The 22,787-nt window shown below is 35.8% G+C and overlaps 1 protein-coding gene across 22 annotated transcripts in view; it reads right to left on the bottom strand.

Moving 5' to 3' along the window:
• Window positions 1–22,787, bottom strand: part of LOC110827690 (uncharacterized) — a 335,660-nt gene that overhangs the window by 208,313 nt on the left and 104,560 nt on the right. For all 22 annotated transcript variants that reach the window (XM_087351739.1, XM_087351718.1, XM_087351723.1 and 19 more), the window contains one exon: window positions 14,315–14,437. In XM_087351739.1, the coding sequence (XP_087207865.1) occupies window positions 14,315–14,437 (123 nt within the window). The remainder of the gene's footprint in view (window positions 1–14,314; window positions 14,438–22,787) is intronic.

The raw sequence follows: 22,787 nt of genomic DNA, 5'->3' as shown, positions 1-22,787 counted from the left end.
CTGAAGACGGAGATAGAGTCCCATCTCCGAAACGTCGTTTTACGTTTTATATTTACTAGACGATGGATAATATCCAAGAAAATTTTTATTCAATTGACTCTTCACCATCGTCAAGAAGTTTTAGATTTCATATACTGAGGACTTACTGTAACAGATAACATATGTGGGCTTTCTGAACAAGGTAATGAATCATCGGACTCCCTAAAAGTAAGGGATTGCTTGACCATTTAAACGACAATCAGCTTTTCATGAATGGCTATGCTTCACGGAATAACTGCACGAAGTAGAATAGTCCTTGAAAAGCTAATAATCCCTCAACTAGTCAGAAAATCAAAGATCTCCCGCAACACTTGGGGAGAGAGAAGATGTAGCTCCTACTCATTCTGGATTTCGGCACTAGATAGGGGTGAGAGGTCAGCATCACGCTACAGCCTGCAATCCCATTTCCCTGCGATACATCTTAATATTATATTTCATGTTCCATTACGCTCCATGAAAAGATTAAGCACTAGGCTCAGTGGTTGCGTTCTCCTTTCAATTTAGTGGTTGGTTGCAAGATATTCGGTCTCTCACAGATACAGCCCATAGTTTTTTTATTGTTGAAGTACTTCATATTACCTCTTACAAGTCTGCAGACTCATACATAATCCTGCATGAAATGTGATCGACGTATTTACATTCTGGTAGTCTTTAACAAAACGACATACGTAATATGTTTTAAAAAATGATTAGGTATTTCGACCTACAGCACTATTAAGTTTATTCTCAAAGAATGTTCTTCCATGAGTGTGGATCATATATATATATATATATATATATATGGAGTTGCAAATATCATTCCACACCCCCGCAGTAAAACTAAAATGAAATTTGGGAATCGATTAAATATATTGTGTTTGTTACCTTTTATGGTGTAGGCTAATGTATTACGGTTGTTATATTCTTGTACATTGTCATATTATCCTACTCTAAAACCCGCTGTACCACCTACCAATCCATTTTACTCCTGTCCTCACACTTTTGAGCTGTATACCATATTTTATTCGTTGCACCTGCCCCTGCATATAGGCAGGCCTACAAGCAAGTGTTTGCATTTTCCGATCCATTCACCGCTTTCGTTGAAATGTTATAACTGTTATAAATTTGAAGACAAATGTATAGGTTAAGATATTTTATAATAGGTCCAAGTCAAGAAACAGGCCTCTTAAACATACATCTAATCTTTTTGGTACGTCTGAACCCACTGAATTTTAACTATTGGAAAGGAATTTATTTAATTTGTATTATATTGAATGTTTAAATTAATGCACAGGAACAAAAAGGCGACTGCATAATAAATATTACAATAACTGTATTACTTAAAAAACCATAAAGTAAATATAATAATTTACTTACAACTTCCACGTTTATTGCTTTACAATGCGGTAACCAACACAACTGTGGCTAAACAAGAGATTTATTTACAATTACGGGAAAAAGGGTAAAGATGGTTGTTCCTGGGATCAAACACCACGCCATGGGGACACTTCGACATTTAACGAGAGTGAGTGGTGAGCTTCACGCTCCAACCGCTTTACCCTTGGGATAATGACTGATTCTGGCTCATACAATTACTAAATCCAGGAGAATGGACTCCTGTAACCTACCCAATTATTTTAACCTTTCACTGAAACAAACGGTCACCGTTATTTACAAAAAAAATATTTTACTTTATACTAAGAACCACGTTCAGAATTAAGAGTGATTAGAGCGAAGGTACTTATTGAAACTGACCTCTCTGTTGGCTGGTGACCTGTCGAGTTACGTGCTGTTCCACCCGGCTTACCCGCTGTTGTTGGGTAATTTGTTGCTGTTGGGAAATTTGCTGCTGTTCGTTAAACTGTTGTCGCTGCATTTTCTGTTATTTCACACGCGAGACCACACAACACACGAATTAAAAAAATAATTAAACGCTTCGATATTAGAAACAAAATTAATTAAAACTAAGAGAAAAAAGAAACTTTGTGACTAGTCTGTTGAGAATAAATATGATATATAAATATATTCGTTAGCTGCCAACCACGGCTTCATTTAGCAGAAGTCAAGTCATAATTGTATTCATCCCCGAGCCAATTCGATATATTTGTAAGACGTCGGTCGAATGCGAGTTACGAGCGAAGAGTGTTAGCCCCTCCGAAGGCTTGTCGACCGTCAAGATCGGCCGTGGCAGAGGGGGAAGCGAGCAGTGTAAGTGGGAGACAAGGAGGCACGAAGTCACCAAAAATACCAGTGAGCTGATTTTAGATTATGAGCTAACGACTCCTGAATCCTGCAGTTGAGAAACCAAAGCCCAGCAGTTTCTACTAGTAAAACACTCCCCCCTGAAGAACGTGGCCCCACACACAACACAAGACATCCTGACGTCCACAACACAGTCTATACGTGCATCCATTACGGCACACGCGGTGACGTTTACAGTAAGCCCGTTTCTTCTCTCCTCGCATCGCAATCTTCTGTTACTGAACTGATGGCGCCTGACCAGCGTTGTCTGTTCATGCAACAGCACCCGAGCCGTGAAGGAAAGAGAGGGGGTGTGGGTAGGAGACCACTAAACGGACGGAAGGTGCCTTGCGCGCTTTTCATGCGTTCTTTGCACAAATTACATAGATAAATGCACAATGGAAATGTGTCTGTTCACCTGTCAGTCAGCTTGTTGCATCTCCCGCATTCTAAAACAGGCATCGAGCAGCAAATGAAGTGAAGATTTCTGTCTTCTGGGTTGTTGCGCTCTGTAGTCTGGTCGATGTTTACCAACGTTTCAGAGGTCATACTGCCTCCGTAAACTTCTACCAGACTACACAGCGCAACAACCCAGAAGACAGAAATCTTCATACTCACCGCCCTGATGATGGAGGCTGTATGACCTCTGAAAGGTTGGTAAACATCGACCAGACTACAGACCGCAACAACCCAGAAGACAGAAATCTTCATAGTAAGAATCGCCCTGATGATGGAGGCAGTATGACCTCTGAAACGTTGGTAAACATCGACCATACTACACAGCGCAACAACCCAGAAGACAGAAATCTTCATACTAAAAATCGCCCTGATGATGGAGGCAGTATGACCTCTGAAACGTTGGTTAACATCGACCAGACTACACAGCGCAACAACCCAGAAGACAGAAATCTTCATACTCACGGCTGTGAAAACCTCAAATCTTACATAGCAAATTAAATATTTAAGTAAAACGATTGAATCAACTTTATGGTAATTTCCTATTAAATCTGGTATGGGAGGTTTATGGACCTGCCAACAGATTTTAGCAAACATTATATCACCTCTACTTTATAAGAAATTCAAATCGAATTTTGTTAATTTTGTTAAAAGTTGACCAGCCTGTAGTAGATTGTTGCACGTAAGATTTGAGGTTTTCACGGCAGTGAGTCTGAAGATGGCACATACGTATCCTTCCACACACTTCTGTTTCCTAACTAAAATATTGTATGCATTTATTGTTTCTCATTTGCGACTTAATTTGATATTAACTAGTAAGTGAAGTGTACATTTTATAAAGCGCTGTGTTACGTTATGCTAACTTCAATCTCTGCTCCACGTTCAGAGCGACAGAATGAATTTCAGACTCATAAAGACACTCTATAGAGCATCTACCGACTAATCTACACGGCGAAAAAAAGAACTCAGAACATCATCCCCACCACCGTGAAAACCTCAAATGTCACTCAGAAAACAGGCCTAATGATTTTATAAAATTCAAGAATACAGGCTGGTATTTCCTTCCGAAACGTACTTTTGTCTGCAGCATCTCTTCGCCCGATCTCAAAGATACGGACTTCCTTGAAAAATTAATGACTTAGATGGTCAAGAAATATTCTGCTTTTATAGAACCCAAAATGTCGCCGCTGTGTTCGCGAAAGCCCGTCACTAACTCCTATACCGAGTTCGGTCATCACCGTCATATATCACTGCTTTAATACCTAAAATACTACTGTTTCAGTCTCTTGAAAATGCCTACATATTATTTTAGTGTAGGCCACGACCGCTTCCTTCCTCATCCTTCCATGTAGAGCGTCCAGTATATACGGCGTAGATAAATAAACAAAGAAATAAATGTCGCCTGTCCCCATTAATTTCGAAAAACCATACAAGGGCCCAACCGAGGAGTCAAACCCCTCGGCAATTTTGTTTACTCCTTTTAGTAGACTTTTATTCAATCATTTTTGGTTAATTTCGAAACGCGTTCAGTTACTCTTAGCATAGCGACAAATCTGATTATTAGTGAATACTGGATTGAAATACGTATGGAAGGAAGCGGTCGTGGTCCAATTTAAGGTATTATTCCAGTATTTGCGCAGAGTAACTGAGGAAAGCCGCGAAAATAATCAGGATAAACTGTCCGTGACTTAAACTCGGGACATCCCGAATACGGAACAGGAGTAAGGACCACTCAATCGAAACGTTCGTTCCCCTTACTCTAGGCTGAACAATTTGTAACAGGAAATTATTCATTAAGCGAATTCTTAAAGGCGTTTGGCGTCTCTTACGTCCCATCAGAATTCACTGAAAAGGACTGAAATTTGTCACTGTTGTGTTCTGAAGCGCTCACACATTTACACCAGTGAAAGATGGCCCTTTAAAATGCAGCGAAATAAAAGAGGTAGTGAAAGCTATTCATAATAGACCGTGCTTCTCTGAAGTCTCTGCTCGACACGCTCCATACAAAAACAAATACCCTGCTTTAAAGAACTTGCGTTATCTTCATGGAAACTAAACGCCTGTACTAGACGAAATGGTGTTCTACATAAGCTGAAGGCTTTACTATACAGACGGATTCATAGTTTACTACTGCTACAAACACCACTACACCCTAATACTGGGTTTACAAAACCTGGAAGTAGCTAAGGGGAGAGAATATTGACAGGAAATTAAGGAATATAGTAGCGGTTTATTGTGAGAACCAAATAAAACAGAAGAAACTACAATAATATATTGAGCTGGCCCTCTGAAGCCTAAGCTCGTTCAAGTAACATTTAATTATTCATATCTTACAGCAAATAAAACACAACACTTCACCATTAAAAGATAAATAAATAATCCCTGTTTACACTAAAAACAGTACGAAAAAACATACGTACAAAATGAACAATTAGTGATTGGTAAAGCATGTTGTACATATATTTACCGCCAAGTTTTAAATGGTTAATAAATGTCAAATCACGTGGTGCACATATAAACCCAGGTGTACCTACTTTTGTACTTCAAATAGTTGAATCGTAGCTATTTCACTCTCATATACGTAAGGATCTGTGATAGAAAGCTAAAATTGCTATTAAAATAGGCCTATATTTCATGTGAGGCATAAGAAAAGTTAACATAGAATAGCCCATGGTCGCCGCCTTTCTACAGTGTGTGTTAACTGCTTTATTAATTAAACGTTCGTTTAGAGATAGGCGGGGTACCTAGGATGCATGGGCAGATGAGAAATGCGTTCCACTCACAAAATCTAGATGTAGAAGAAAGGGCAATATTTTAGTGGATCTCAAGTAAAAATGATGGAAACGAGTGGACCATATTCATCTGACTCCGGACTAGGACCGCTGGCGGGATCTTGCAACCTCTGGCTGTGAGACTCCTAGCTTCTTAAGAAGAACTCTGCTCATGAAATTGGTTCGTTCAGATTTCCTGTCTCTTAGTTTCAAGATTTTTAAATTCTAGTTTCGTTTACCGTCGTATTATATTTGTGCTTGCTTAGTTAAATATTGTTAGTTTCGGAGGGAAGTGTGTTGTATTTTTTATCCGAGAACTTAGCTACTGACTTCCATCCAGTGCCAGCCCATGGAAATGGTCTTCTGAGAATTACTAAAGTAAAAGCGAACAAAAAGAAATGGGGTTCGTAAAGTGAGGCAGAAGTGTAGGAAATGCCAAACGTTCCAATATAAATAATCTGCAGCATTCTGAGCAACCAGAGCATCCGCAAATTACAAACATAGCCAGCTCCATCCAATATCTTTACAGACGAAGCGAAACTTCGTATGTCGACTAAATATAAAATGCGGAAACATCGGAATGTTCCTACACGATAGCAGTAGCAATTTAACGACGTGGCTATTTCTAGCCTATATCAAATTACGCAAATCTGACATATTGTTGAGGAAGAATCCAGATTCACGCCTTCGAGGAAGCATCAAAGAACGGGCAATCAGTCCTACGACACTTCAATGATATCCACGTGACGCTCTTTAGACTTAGAGTCAAAGAATGCGATTGTTATCTGGCTGAGAAATACCTCAGACATGCCAAATTACCTCGTCGAGAATGTTTAGGAAAGACGTTGCTCTTCGGGAAGATTCAAGTCGAGTGCCGAGTCCGAAGCAGCACGTGAAGTTACGAGGGTTGCAATTGGAAGACGGACTCCACATCCTGCCCCCAACTGTGTTTAACACGGCATACGTGTTTACATAGCAAAGGCGTTATTTATCTATTTGTGTCTTCGTTAGTGACTCTGTCTGCAGCTCAGACCACAGAGCATCAAATGATGGATGTCGAATTGATAATGAATTTTAACGTGTATGGAAGGAAGTGGTCGTCGCCTAATTTATGGTACTGTCCTGAATTTGTTTGGGGGCCTGAGGAAAATCACGAAAACATCAGTCATGATAGCCGGTCTGCGGACACAGATTTAACTCCGGACCTCCAAAATATGGAGTATGAGTGCTAAGTAAATTAAAAAAGTTTGGTGGAAAGGCTTGAGATGAATGAGGGAAATTAAACCAATTGTGTCTTAAAATGGCTGACCGCCGTGAAAACCTAAAATCCTACAACTGTGTCTTGCAGCAAGATTCCACCCTTAACGGCTTTGTTGGTTGGTCGGTTGGTACAGCGGCTTACTTATCGCCCTGATGGTAAAGTCAGAAGGCACCTCTGAAACGTCATCACAGCCGCGAAAACCTGATCTCTCAAGATATCATTGTCCATTAGCGACTACTACTCAGAGAATAACCACGTAAAACGGCCTACTTAACACAAATCATTAACTCCAATCCAACTGCTTTTATAACATGAACAAAACACCAATATTTGAATGCATAATTACGAACAATTAAGTCTATTTTAATGATTTTTGAAAACTTATAGAACATTCACCTGAAAAGTGAACTTTCTTTAGTCTAAATCCAACTAAATGGCTGTTTCACCTAGATTCCTGGATTAAATGGCCCTATACACGTTCTGTATCAGATATTGAACACAGTTAAATGAGAGTGACGATGAAACATATCAGTTTGATCTCTTGTGTTTTAACTTACTGCCTGCTGTTAATTCAATCATTGTAATGCTTGCCAAATTAAATATATTATAAACAAAAATATGCAAATACTAACTGAATAAGACCTATTTTACATAGAAGTACCGAAGAATCTGTTTTTTTCACAAAAAACATCTGTCCCAGCAGGCAATGTCTACCGCGTTTATTTTTATTGTGAATTTAATTCTGTGCACTCGATGTCAAGTAACACGCAATTTTTATGTGGCTTGACGCCAGGATGATGTTGCAGACGGTCCGCCCTAACACAACTCAAGTACGTGTGACTGTCATAACAAATCCCACACTAACGGCTGAAAGCGCCGAGCTACGTCGTCTTTAAGCTTCACTTCTGCACATCCGGGTACACGGATACAAATCTTACCCTCTCAAGACATTAAAACATACCATGTTTCAGTGGCAAAACACTACTGATTCGTATAACACAAGTCACGGATTCCAACATCCGCCAGAGGGCTGACTATACTGATTAAACTTTTTCTTTTGGCCCCTTAAGCAAATGCAGGGACAGTATCTTAAAACACGCCACGGACGTTTCTTCCATGACCCATTCAACGTTCACAACAACCTTCCATTCGATTTAAAAGATTCAGAAAGCGTCGTTAACTGATCTTACAAAAATAAGAACAAGTAAGAAGATGGCAAAGTTGCGTCATATTGTGATATAATAAGTATATATTAAATCTTGCCCGTCTAATTACAAGAATTCTTATTAAATATTAAAATATTACAATAATTAACATTTTAACATTTTAAAACATGTAAAATATCTAAATTATTAAATGATGTTCTTTATCGAAATATTCGATTTACATTAGACCATCATTTTTCATGTTTCACGACATGTTTCAGTTCCTAAAAGAACCATCCTCAGGTGTATATCATTGATAAAAATGTACGCTAGCATAATGTATGAAAATTGTATTTGAATTATTTATCGTTTTGAAGCTTTATATAATTATATACACCTGAGGATGGTTCTTTTAGGAACTGAAACATGTCGTGAAACATGAAAAATGATGGTCTAATGTAAATCGAATATTTCGATAAAGAACATCATTTAATATTTTAGATATTTTAAATGTTTTAAAATATTAAAATGTTAATTATTGTAATATTTTAATATTTAATAATAAGTATTGTGATTAGACGGACAAGATTTAATATAAACAAGTAAGAAATAAAACAAATAATTTAAGTAAATCTACCAGAATTGAGAACGGGTAAAAGGTGATGCGTTTTACTAAAGAACACTATGAAACGTAATTCATGTTTTACAGATCTGACAGCGACGTTTTTCCATGAGGAATCGGGATGCCCTCTTCCGCCTTCACTAACTGAAGAGCTTACGAAACGTTGCAGTTCTATAATTTAGACGATGGACAAAGTCCAAAAGAACAATTTTACATATCGCCATCACCATCATCAGAAACCTTCTGACTTCGACTACCCCTGTTCTCCAATAACGCCTTTCACAGTGTTGGTCCACGCCTTGAGGTCTCCACTTGAGGGGCGTGACAAAGGTCTTTGTTGAATGGGCTATAAATAACGCGCTCGGAGGATCCAACTGTAGACGGTAAAAAATTAAGGATATAAGAACTCAAATACTAAAATAGAATCCATTCTTAACGTCTGGAATGTCAAGTTGAAAGAGAGCTGACACAGGAACAGTCGAGATGAAGTGGCAAAATAGCTCAAACCGTGATCCACGAGCCCCTTGGAAATAAGCAACATGTTTCAGTGACTGTAGGTAAAAGTTAGTAACTGCTTATCTGATTCTTCTGGAAACAAATTCGTGAATGACATTTTGGGAACCACTGCTCTATGCAACAGGCACTAAGTAGAGTCCTTCTTCAGAAACTAAGTATCTTAGGTAGTCAATCTGTCGAATTTTATGGAACCACAAGGTTCATTACCGTCTCCACAAAAGCCAGCCAACGATCCCTGTCCTGAACCAGATTAATGAAGTGCACACCCCTCCCCTCCCATTTCCCTAAAAACTATTTTAATATTATCATCCTATCTACGTAGTCCTATACGTCTTTTAAGTGGTTTCATGTTTTCACTCTTAAAGAAAATTGCGGTTAAATGGCATCATGCTCAAAACATTTCAATATACATTCTGACAAGGGCCAGTGGTTAACTACATCAGAGCGTTGATGTCAGCGTCTGGCTAACAAGCAGAATGGAAGTAACCATTGGCCCATTGCAGTCGGCTAACCGATTCGTGAGTAGTAGCTACCAGGGATGGAGCATTCATGTTAGCCGTGTTAACGCAACCAACACCTCGAAAAACGAAAAATAAAGTCTTCTGTCTTACTTTCATGGTTCAGTGATACTGAAAACACTGAAACACGGTGAAATCGACCATATAAAATAAGTCAGCTAGTTGCAGCCAACCAGGCGTTGTCAGAATCCCGAAAGGAAAACCTACCACCAGAATATCACTGTCGGGAACAAATTTCGTATGGCATCGTCAAATTGAGACTATGGAAGTCAGTCGAAGGACCATCGCCAGCCAGATATTAAATGGACATTAATAACAATATATATTGTTAAAGTTAGTTCTATATAAACGTTCTTTCAGATGTTTAACATACATCCAATCTGTCTAATCGGGTTATTTTCAATCAACTAAATATGAATACATGTTCCTCCACATATTGAACACACTGTGACTGTTCTTAAGCTACTGTGCTGATAGATCTTGCAGAACTAGAAACTGGGTCGAGGCAGTTAAGTTAATAATAGTGCTGAAATATACATGTTATGTGCAAGAAAAGATACATCTGGGGCATTATCTAGAACAGCAAAAACGCTTTACGCTACGAAATTTACTTCGTCCAATTTTCTTCGGTTGAGAACATAATCTATAATCATTGGCAAATAAAAATGCGACTCTTCTGTCATGGAAGACTGTACTTCAATTAACTTCGTGTTTTTTGTTAACGGGTTGAAGATGAAGTGCAAAATGTAACATTTTAAGATAACTGTCTTTCGGGCGTGGACGAGGCCCTGATGATGGACGCAGCAAGACCCCTGAAGCGTCGGTAAACTTCTGCCAGATTACACGGCACAACAACCCAGAATACTGACCTATCTTCATATTCGCCGCGGTAAGAACTTCATATATCAGTTTGGCATTTATTTTTATAATCGATGGCCTTTTATACTCTGCACGTTCTATGTTGGGACCTGATTAAGACTGCAATAGATTGTCCTAATTCTGTTCAAAAAATTCAGGACTCTGATTCTACGCACTCCATGGCTCTTCCCCCAAGGCAATGTTTTCAACGACTTCCAAACGTTGATGGCAAACTTCGGTAGGCGCAATTCGACATCGCCAACCGATGCTTTCATCGTGAACTGGCATGAAGGAGCAGAGAATCTACGAATGTAGGCGTCAGCACTAGAAGCAGAGCTTCACGCTCTGACTGCTTTGCCTCTGCATAGATGGCCCGGTGAGGAAGCGGGGTACCTCAATGATTAGGATACAAACTGGACGACAGTGGTTCGATTTCCGGCAGAGTCAATTCGACTAGACAGGCTCTTCGACCAATCCAGTATCCAATAAGTTCCAGGGCTATTTTCCTGGGGTCAAAGCAACTGTGGCGTGAAGCTTGCCATTCACATCCATCTAGAGCCAGCGTTAAAAATGCGTGGAGCTAATCCACCACGTGGGAATTCGCCACGCAGAACACACGTACTATAGGTCTCCATGCAAATACCCGTTATTGTTGTCAAATCTCAACTGAAATTGGGACGTGTTGACAAATTTCAGTAAAACCCATCAAATTTAATGGAAATCCAGTCTGCCACTCTTAAGTTGTTACATGCATTGGATAAATATACAGAGCGATCTCAACAGGTTTTTTTCAGGCATACAAATGAACCTACAGAGATGTATCAACTTCTCATGAACTACCAAAGTCAACTTGGTGTACCTCTTCAGCTGATGGCCCTGGATTACTGCTCTGCTCTACCAGTACCATAACAACTTCAGTAGCTATTATATTTCTATGTTACTTTCTACGAGATTCTAAAGTTAAAATATTTTCTGATATACCAAAGCCACCCAATACAACTTAGCAAATAACTTCAAGAACCTACCCTGGATGGTGCTTGTTTTGTTTCCACCTCAAAGTCCCCAAAGCACCCAGCCTAATTGCCATTATTGTTGACAACAAGGAGTACAAAGGTATCAGGATAAAGACAAGTCTCATACCAAGTTTTATGATTAGAAAATGGGTAATTAATACCTATAAAATGGTATCTAAATTTTAAACAGGGATTGGAAAGATACAGGCAGTCTGCTAACTGAATGCTGATGAAGGACACACATATGTCCCTTAAAACGCTTAAAAGATTTTGTAGACAGTTGAACAAACTTCTTAATCATAATACTGACTGAACTTTTATCAAACACTTTCAAATTTGAAAAGCCTGTGTAGGTACAGCAAGAGCTTTACTTAGCAACATGAGTAATAAGTGATGAATTTGCGCAGTCCACGGCCCCTCTGAGTGAAAAGAGAAGTGTGGAGAGTCAGGAAGGAGTGTGTTCTATTTTAAATCATGCTAATGGTGAGGTTTACTTGTTTGTCAAATGCAGCGTGGAAGTTTACCATCTACCAGACCCAGTTTTGAGTGTGTTGAGTTAGCAAGATTACACTGGTGACTCAACTAAATTTGAAAGTGTGATTACACACATACAAAAATCTTCAACTGTAAGTGTGCAGCAGTGATCAATGACATATATATTTCTTCAGAGGAGTAAATCTGGATATTTTATCTTTGCCATTACAAGGATGTCAGCCAAAAATGATTCATACTTAACATGCAGCCAAATATCCATGCCAAGTATTCACAATCCACACAGCGGGAAGTGAACCACCATATGAGAACTGCTGTATGGATAAAAATATTTCCAAAAACTGTCCAGGAAATTTACCTTCCATTACTTTCATTGCAGTTATGGTTTAAACACAACAGACATAATGGAATAATAGTATAGTACAGCAATTTTGTAATATAAATTCACAGATAAGTGAAATATTACCTGCTCTCTGCTCTGACTTTACACTGTAACTCGAACCTTGTCATCTACACTTCAGAATTAAATCTATAATGTAACATAATTTTGTCTGCACACTGCTGGCTCAAACCATTACTGACATATTAATAGATTTGTATTAGAAACAGGTTTGTGTGCTAGTATTATTAAAACAAATCTGTTAAGAAGTTTTCTTATTAATTTGACCTTTCCTGCAGTACTATAACACAAACTTTCTTTTCCAAGAAATTCCATAGGAGAAAAGAAAAGAAAGTAAGTTTAAAGGAAAACAAACAAAACATTCAATGTGTAAAAATTTAATACTGCATCAACATATAGCTTCTAATATTTGGGCAAATATTTGCAACAAAACAGCAGCCTGATATGTCACTTCATCAACAGTGGAAGGATTAAGACAATCAAGGACTGTATATATGATTTCACCTAAGCCAGTTTAATCCATTCCGCACCCTCACAGTCTAGTTCTTTAAGATTCTATATGATCCTCCCCCCTATACATAAGTCTCTCAAGTGGTCTCTTTCCTTCAGGTTTTCTTACTGAAATTGTGTATGCATTTGTCTCCCATGTGTGCTATATGTCTATCCCACCTCATTCTCCTTATATAATCACCCTAATAATATTTGTAGAACAGTACAAATTATGAACCTCTTCATTATATAATATTTTGCATTCTTCTGTTAGTTCCTTCTTATATCCAAAGGTTTATAGAAGTATGCTGTTATAAGACTATCTCATTATGTATTTTTTAATATAACTTAATAATTCTTATAATTAAATTAATATTTAAACACACAATGTTAAGCCATAACTGTATCTAATAACCTGCTCATTAATGCAGCCAACAAACCTTTATCATCCATGTGACACATCTTATGTATGTTTCAGCTTGACATAAAACCATTAACCTCCGAGTTAAAGCCCATCCAGCAACCCATAGAACTGGGGGATTTAAATCCCCTATTCCCATGTAATACAGACTAATCATGATTGAATGCAGTCAGTTATCCAGTGTGTAGAAAGCAGAGTGATGTTGCAGGCACCAAATGTATTAATACTATGCTATGCTTTACAGGTGATCAACCCTGTATGTCCTCCATAACCCCACATTTCACCACAGTTTTATTCATGACTTTATTTCTGACAGAATTTACTAAAACTATATTTTGGGTACTCTTCAATGGAAAAGAGTGAAAAGATTATTGTATGTATTTTAAATAAAATAGAAAACAATTATGGACATTTACAAGAGCATTTTGAAACATTCTCTAAAGAGATGATCCGAAAGTACTTTCAAAATATTGTTAATAGCAAAATGTTTGAATTTTGAGATTATGTGATGTTGATAAACAAATCTGTGAACTTGGCTACAAATCTCCAACAAAATATGACCTTCATATTAATGTGTACTTAATATTTTAAAGTCATATAAAAACTATGTTTCCAGCTAATTGTATCACATAACAAAAGCCATAGGTCTTCTCTTTCAGAAGTTTATATATGACACAACCACATAAATTCTCATCAAATAAGCAACTACTATTTGTGTATAGTACTTGGCCAAAAAGTCTAACCCATTTTTATCTGTGTTTCTATATATTTGCTAACATTTTCAGCACAATTACAGATGACTTTACTATTATTTTTACAATCATACATCTTTTATTGTGTCAGAGAAAGAATTGGTTTGGTACAATATGTACAGTATTATTAAGAATAAAATGCAGTTGTTTTTAGGGACTGGAAAATTTGCGAAAGTTTGGGGACATTTCTTGTTTATATCCCTATGTTATTTAAAAGTATATACTTTACGTATTAAAGTACAGCATCCCATAGTCTAACATTAGAGGAACAGAGAAACAAGAGAACCAAATGTATAGACATATGTTACAAGTAAATAGAAAATTTATCAGCATAAACTTACCCATATCATTGATCTCTGCTACATCAGTCATAACGGAGGATACAGTTGTCATCCAGTCACTGTAGGACTGAAGTTCACTTTGAAGTTGTCGATATGTACCATATGTGATGTGAGAGGGAATGCCTAGAAATAAAAGATAATTTAGTTCACAGATACACTAATGATGTACATAACAAAAGATGCATTATAAATGTGAACTAAAGTGTTTATAATATATTTTATGCTTTGCTTGATTACACAGTCTGTTATTCCAAGAATGCCTGGCAAGATTTTGCCCTTAAACTTTTTGTCACCTTTACCACTTCAGACTCAACAACATTTGATGATTTTACTATAAACATATGATTTTAAGAAGTTCATGTAATCAATGTATTAATTTGAAAGATAATGATAAATATTGGTTAAGATGATTGATAATCACTAGCAATGAAAGAGAGACATTTAATTTCCTAAAAATAAAATATATGGCCAACATAACCTTAAATATAAGTATTTTTCTTCACTGAAAATTGTTATAAATTACTAAATTCTGTACCTTTGTTATAGCATATCAGTCAGCTATATATGTAGCAAGATCAACTATTTGAAATGTGATTTTATAGCCTGTGTGTCCATATAATATACAGTACTAACACTAGTGCTTCAGCAATAAATCCAAATCAATATTAACATTCCAAAATAAACAAATCTTAAATGCAACAAAATAATCACTTGAAGATGTCAATAGATTTACAGTTTCAATTTGTTCTCATAAATCTTAAATATTCATTTGCATATTTAGATAATTTTTTTACAGTTATTTTACTGTCCATGTCTTTCCTCAAAGATGTCAACAGAAGAATGAAAAGTTGTACACAGGCAAAAGAATATATTGCTAACATAATAAAACAAAAAATAATTTATTACTTATTAAAGTAAGAAAATAGTATTTTGTCATGTTTTAAAATGACATTTGATTTTTTAATTCTCCTTCTGTCTTTTTTAAGAGAAAGGAACTTGAGCCAAATTTTTCTGCAAAATAACAAACATCATGCCCAACCACCTTACAATTTCTTACTCCCTGGACATGTCTGCTTACAGGGGTATTTTTAGTACTGCTTGGAATCTGTCCAATGGAAAACCCAGGGAATGTATACTCAGTCTCCCTGTATATATTCTGCTATTTTAAAGGGTTAAATTAAGTTGGAGACATTGACTCAATTATAAAAGGTCAGGATACAAGATGGTCCCTACATAAAGCATCCAAGTTAATTGTGTCCAACATAATCATGTTTTAGACTTGCGGAATCCCTGTGCTTGAAACTAAAGATCACAATTTCAACTTAAAAAATATATATATGTTTACACTGTGGAAACTGAAAAGGACATTTCTGTAGCAAATCAATATTTTTTCACCAAACATGCAGTGTAAAATAATTTAATGCAGTTACAGGTTATGTGAAAATGGGAACTTTTATTTTATTGTTCTCGAAAGAGTCTAACATTTTCTGCCAGATAAAATGCACTGTTTATGTAAAGCTAATTCCAACTACGCAGTCACCAGTTTCACTGTTCTACTTGATGAAGGTCAAGTTCATACTGAAATAGCTGTATGTGTATACACATGTAGGTGGCAGGTTAGGTCAGCTGTAGAATATTTTTACTTGTATTTAAGAAGGTATTTGGTTCCAATTTCAACAAGCACCAGTTATTCTGACTAAATAATTTCTTCACAATTTTCAGAGAGATTTCTTATAACAAAATGGACCATGCTCCGCTTCCCAAGTTCTCTTATTGCACAATTACATCATCTAACAACTAAACCTCTACATGAGGTACAATGAACAGAAAGCATTTTACAAAGCCTCTTTTACATTAATGACAACTTCACTCATGCAGTGCTTGCTGATATCATGAATGAGACTCTGGAATGAGTCAAATCAGTATAAACTTTACACCTGGTGTGGAAGAAACACCACCAACAACAAGATCTGGTTATATCCGTTTAGCATGCTAATAATTGTGTATACCAGTGCAGTGGAGCTGAATTAACAACTACTGGTCAAATACACCAACGTCTTCACACATCTTGCTGACATGACAGTTCAGACAAAGGTCCTATTTGGGTTGGAAAGCCACTGAATAGAAAACACAAGTCTTGCCAAGCTAAAAGAATTATAGATAAGCCTAACTACATCATAGTTATATAGTTAGTCATATTCCTGTATGACATTTCTCAACTGTATAACACCAACACATTATATAGTATTACAAAATTCAAATTTAATGACAATGATAGGCACATTACATTGAATAGAATTGAGACATCACTAATTGTTTACTCTTGTATGAAAACAAACTGGGGAAGAGAGGAATACAGACAAATATAATGGAAAGAAAACAGAGGCATGCCACACTGTAGACTGATTGTATCAATGTGTGGAAAGTTAAGGGTTCCAGAGGGTAAGTTGTAAAAAGTTGGTGCCCCTTGTGCAGAGAGTTGATAGATCATAGGTTGCAGTGCTAATTTCAATTGCAAAAAATAAATAAACTGCCAAAATAAAATTATTCCTAAGAAGGTTATTCATTGCAACAATGGACTTCTTCTCAAGCACATATATAATCACTTGTTTAAATTGACATATGTGGAAGAAATGCCCACAATATGGAAACAGTTTAACAAAATCACTAATAAAGATAATGGTACAAAGTAGAAAGACAAACAAACATATCAATCTGTTTGAGATTTGAGGTTTTCATAGCAGTGAAGGTGCCAATGTTGGTCTTCTGAGTAATAACAATGTGTGGACTTCAAAGTAGACATCAAAGTTTTGGAAGAACATTGGTATCTACAAGTCCACATGGCATTACCAACACCACCAACATATCAATCTGTTCTCTAAAAATGTACATGATGTACTAATTAAAGCTGAAATAACCAAAACGTAATGTGGAATTGGACAATTGTGTATGTTCTACACAATTCAATTAATTCAATACCAATACATCAGGCAGTATAAACATTATCAAATGAAACAGCATGATTTATGATTGGAATAATGTTGCAAGCTGAGGAAATATGCCCTTTATTACTAATTAGTGGTGATTATTCTTACTTCAATAACAGCAGAAAGGAGTATTCCAGTTTGTAGTTTAAAGAGTTTCCAGATCCATTGTTTGCAATTTTGCATTCCATATTGATCTAAAGTTCATTTATGTAAATTAAAAATGTTGTGGAAAAAAGATAATAATTAGCTAGTCATCAATTATCTAAATAAGAAATTCCATCATACAAGCTTATCAACAGTTGAAGTACTACATCACAAAGAGTCATAAATTCTATTGCTGATATATTTAACAAGATTCTATTGTATAGACACCTATTATTCTACCTGTAAAGTTTTACATCTTATTGAAAACTTTTTAAGGTAAAAAGATAAACTTAGTGATATCAACATTTTGTTACATATCCATTTGTGTTAAGACAAAGTTCAAGAAATGTTATAGTTTAATCAGAGTTTCATGTAAAATTGGGGTATATCAGACTGGAGTAAACCAAAATGAAATTTGGTTAACATTTGGTAGACCTCCAATACCAAAATGTAATTTAAATCTGATAATTTGTTATGGACTTCAAATGTGCACAATGACTGACAAACTACCTACCCTTCCCACTATGTGATTCCTTTATCCACTTTGAGTACAGAAAGCAAAATATCTTTCACAGACAGTTGGTCATGAGTAAGTGTTTGATTCTATCTGAGATCCAGTTACATTGGCAACCAATGCATAACCAAAACTGTTGTTGAGAGTTTTAAGCAGTTTGTGATTTCAAGTCATCACCATCCACAATGGCAATGGACCAACTATAAAGCATGCCACTTGCAGTGTCCTCAATACATTGTCTCTTATGAGGTGATCTAGAATCCCTTACATGTCAAGGGTACAATTTCAATAGCTCTATCCCTGTTGCCAAACAAAAATACCAATCGAATACAACAAGATCAAAAGTAAAGGCACTGCCTGGTTTGCACAGGGGTCAGATAAATCTTACTAATGTTAAGGAGAGGAGTATTTCCGGATAGATTAAAATATGCATTAATAAAACCATTATATAAGAATGGTGATATATGTGATGTGTCTAATTATAGACCTATATCACTTTTAACATCTTTTTCAAAAATATTTGAAACTATAATGTACTCAAGAATTTTGGATCATCTCAATAAATACAATATTTTAAGTACTGAACAATATGGATTTAGGAAAGGATTAAAAACAGATAATGCAATCTATAAATTGACTACAGAGATTTTAAATGCCATGAATAACAAACAAATAGTGGGAGGCATCTTCTGTGATTTGGAAAAAGCTTTTGATTGTGTTGATCATGAAATTTTGTTATTTAAGCTTAAATTTTATGGTATCAATGGGAAAGATCACGCACTTTATGAATCTTACTTAAATAACAGATACATTAGAACAGTATTACATACTAATGACAGTAGCAATACAGCCTCGGATTGGCTTAAAGTTAGATATGGAGTTCCACAAGGGTCTATATTGGGACCTTTGTTGTTTCTTTTATACATAAATGATTTACCCAGTATAATAACTAAATTTGCTACACCTATAATTTTTGCTGATGATACTAGCATCCTATTTTCTCATTCTAATACAAACGACTTTAATAAACACATTCATGCAATATTTGAAAATATAAATAGATGGTTTAGAATGAACAGATTATCACTAAACTTTAATAAGACACATTATATTAATTTTAAAATTAAGAGAAAAATGTCAGATACTGTTACAATAAGTTATAATAATAAATTCATTAATAATATCTTCTGTACTAAATTCTTGGGAATTATGATTGATGGTGCATTAACTTGGAAGAATCATATTGATCTACTTATTAAAAAATTGAGCAAGGCTTGCTATGTAATTAGAAATATAAAACCATATATGTCTATTTCAGTACTAAAGACAATTTATTATGCTTTCTTTCATTCCTTAATGAGCTATGGCATCATTTTCTGAGGAAATTCATCTAGTAGTCACACTATTTTTCTCCTTCAGAAAAAGGCAATTAGAACAATGATGGGATGTAGCAATAGAGTATCGTGTAGAAATATATTCAAAGAATTAGATATCTTACCGTTAGCATCACAATATATATTTTCTTTATTATTGTTTGTATTACAAAACAAAACTCTTTTTCCATCAAACATTGACTCTCATACTATTGATACTAGACAGAGAGAAAATTTGTATCTACCCCAAGCCAATTTAACTATTTATCAGAAAGGAGTTCACTATGCGGGTATAAAGATATTTAATAAATTACCCACAGAGGTTAAGAATACCTCAAATAATTTTAAAAAGTTCAAGGTTGCATTAAGGCATTTCTTAATTACTCACTCGTTTTACACTGTAGATGAGTACTTAATTGGATAACTATTGTAATAAAAATACTAATTATATTATCTTGAATTTAGTACGCTGCTTGTCTAGATGTAATTTTTTAATGTATGTATTTTATGTTTTTATACTTGAGTTTGTGACGTGTTCTATATCCACTATTGGATTCTTGGAACTTGTAAATAAATAAATAAAATAAAATAAATTAACTTACTGAATTTTAAACATACTAAATATAATTTGTACTTTCTGAAATTGGTATTCCTTTGTTATTGCTTTTACCTGTTTTAAGTTGCCTGAATTTGTGCTCACTACATGATTTCAGTGTCACCCAGTACTTGTAACCACATTCTGAATGGCCAGTCTCATTTGTCAGTGTTTAATGTTATCAGAACAAGTTCTCTCACAGCCTTCCACATATTCCAAGATAACACTGCATCAAGATTTCCAGATTTTCAATTTCAGAACATGCAACTAATAATTTATTTGGGGAAATCCGGTAGTACTGGTATTAACACAGAGCAATTACACTTCCTGAAATGAAACCCTTAGCCAGATGCAGCATGAGAGGTAGTATTTAATCACGAATATGCTTAAGAATTCAGTTCTGTCAGCACTTCAGACTATCTTTTGCTAAAATTCTTAAAGGAGCTACAAATTTCACATATACCTGTAGCATCTCTACCCACATTTTATCCCTGAAATGCAGCCTTCTGAATGCCATATCAATTTTTAAATCTCATCCTGTTTTCTGTACCTCATGAACAAATTTTATTCACCTGTCCCATAAGTCAATGAAACCTATTGTTTGGAAGTACATTCTTCAAGCTTTTTTGTTCTATGTCACATGTTAGCATTTCTCTGTTATTTCAAGGAAGGTATACTGAGCAGTTCTGTTCTGTCGTTCCACAAATCACCTGCAACCGGCTGCAAAAAGGTTCTAAAGGAAGTAAAACAGTGGATTAATTTTATTTGTGGTTTATTTAATGAAGCTGTCAGTAGTTCATACTTTATAACATCAAATAATAGGGTAAAAATAAATAATTATTTGGAGACCATGTGGAAGTGGTCATGGCCTAATTTAAGGTAATGTCCAAGCATTTGCCAGAAGGGATAAAGGATAAAAAAAACTGTCACTACAGCTGGTCTTCAGGCTAATATTTGAATCCAAGATCTCTGAAATACAAAGCAGGACTCCTAATCATTCAGCCATAATGTTCAATGCTTCATGAGGGATGAAACAAACATTTTCAAGATCATAAAACAGATTTGAGCTTCTGATAGTGGTGAGTAAAATGATGGATGTCTTCTGGGTTGTTGTCCTGTGTAGTCTGGTTGTTTACAAACATACCAGAGGTCCTTGCTGCCTCCATCATCAGGGCAATAATGGTGCTACAACCCAGAAGACAGCCATCTTCATAAATAAAAATTTGGAAGTTACTAGTAAATTAATACAACAGTTACAGTCCATAGCTTGCATCCTTAAAACTTTCAAACACTTGGAGAGATGATATGGTTAATATTCATATTAGTTTATTTGATGTTCACACTTCAGAAACTGAGGATGATGCTTACAGAGACTTAGATGATTAAGGCTGAACAAGTCAACAAGTGGCCCAACTCCTTGACTGTTAAATGATGATGATAATGAAGATGTGTAGACTACTAACATTTCTTAAAGCATCATGGTTTAAGAACGTTAAACACCCAAAATACTAGGCAAGAGAAGTATTTTATTTGTATATTCTTTGGTACTATAACAGTAAATGGCAATGTTAACTCATGCCTAAGAACCATGTCATAAAGATGTAGCAAGTGATCTGAAATAAAGCCTCATACAATCTTAATCCTGGCACTACATTGACCTGATCTGCCAACCTCACACTCCAGCAACTTTATCCATGAAAAGTTCAGCACATAACACACAACTTTCAGAACTGCATTAATCTGACATGCATTCTCAATATTTCAAACTGATATATATGCCTACCAATGCTGAAAGTTCAAAATATGAGTGGACATAACACATTAGACAGCACTTGTATTAGAAAGAAAATCTTGCACCTAAAACTCATACTTTTTCTGTTTAGTCAGAGGAGATGACACATTCAAAGTTCTGGCAGAGTAAAAGCTTCAATTCAATCATTTGGGTTCCTAGCTTGCAGACCAGATTCTGCTACCCACACAAGTGTTAGCAGCAAGAGATGACAAGGAAAACATTCCTCTAGTGCCAAGCATTTGTCATGCACAGCTCCTGGGAGCCTAGTCACAGAAATAACTAAAGGGTTATATTTAGAAACTCCCAGAGCTCAATACAGAGAATGCCAAACTACAGACTGTGAGAACTGCACCAATTGTGAGACACATAGCTGGTTGTAACATATAAATTCAATTTATTTGTTATTCAGTTCATTGCATTAAAATTATCTGTGAATCAAAATGAGAGAATGTTTTCTTGTTTCCAAATGGAATGCAATGTAATCTACCAGTGCCAGATAAAATACTGAGTATTAATTGTATACAATTAATAGATAGAGCATAAAATGAATATTTTTAATTACTTATCTCATCACACAAACAGAATGATATGTTGTAGATAGAAATATAAGTGGTGTTGCCTCTTCTCCTAACCATGTGGTTACTAAATTCTTTTAATCACCTCCATTCCTAATTCATATGATCATCAAAACTTCTTTGATCACCTCAACCGCATTCTCATTACCAACTGGATTGTAGGCCACTTCTCTATCCTGCCAATCAGGTCCTTCACATCCCGCTCTCCACCTACATAAGACATCCTAAAACCTCCTACACATATTCTTCCCAAACATTGCAACTCCAATGTCTGTTGAAACAGAACACCTGCAACATCCAATGTGGCTCATCCCTAAAAGTTATACAATACACAATGAACATGATGGTTTAACAGATCTGCCTGTTAGGCTGACAGTGAGTTTACTATTCAATGAAATGATTTCATCAATGAAGCATGACCTAACATTCAGAATTGTATTCACAGTTAAATGCATTATCATAATGTACTCCCACTTTCCAAAAGCTCCACAAG

This window comes from Zootermopsis nevadensis, unplaced genomic scaffold (assembly GCF_977971745.1).
Source record: "Zootermopsis nevadensis isolate Lab colony 2312 unplaced genomic scaffold, Znev_1.0 Znev_ptg000020l, whole genome shotgun sequence".
In the NCBI taxonomy this organism is placed as follows: Eukaryota; Metazoa; Arthropoda; class Insecta; order Blattodea; family Termopsidae; genus Zootermopsis; species Zootermopsis nevadensis.
Note: the sequence above shows the minus strand (reverse complement) of the source record. Positions and strands in the feature narration are given on the sequence as shown.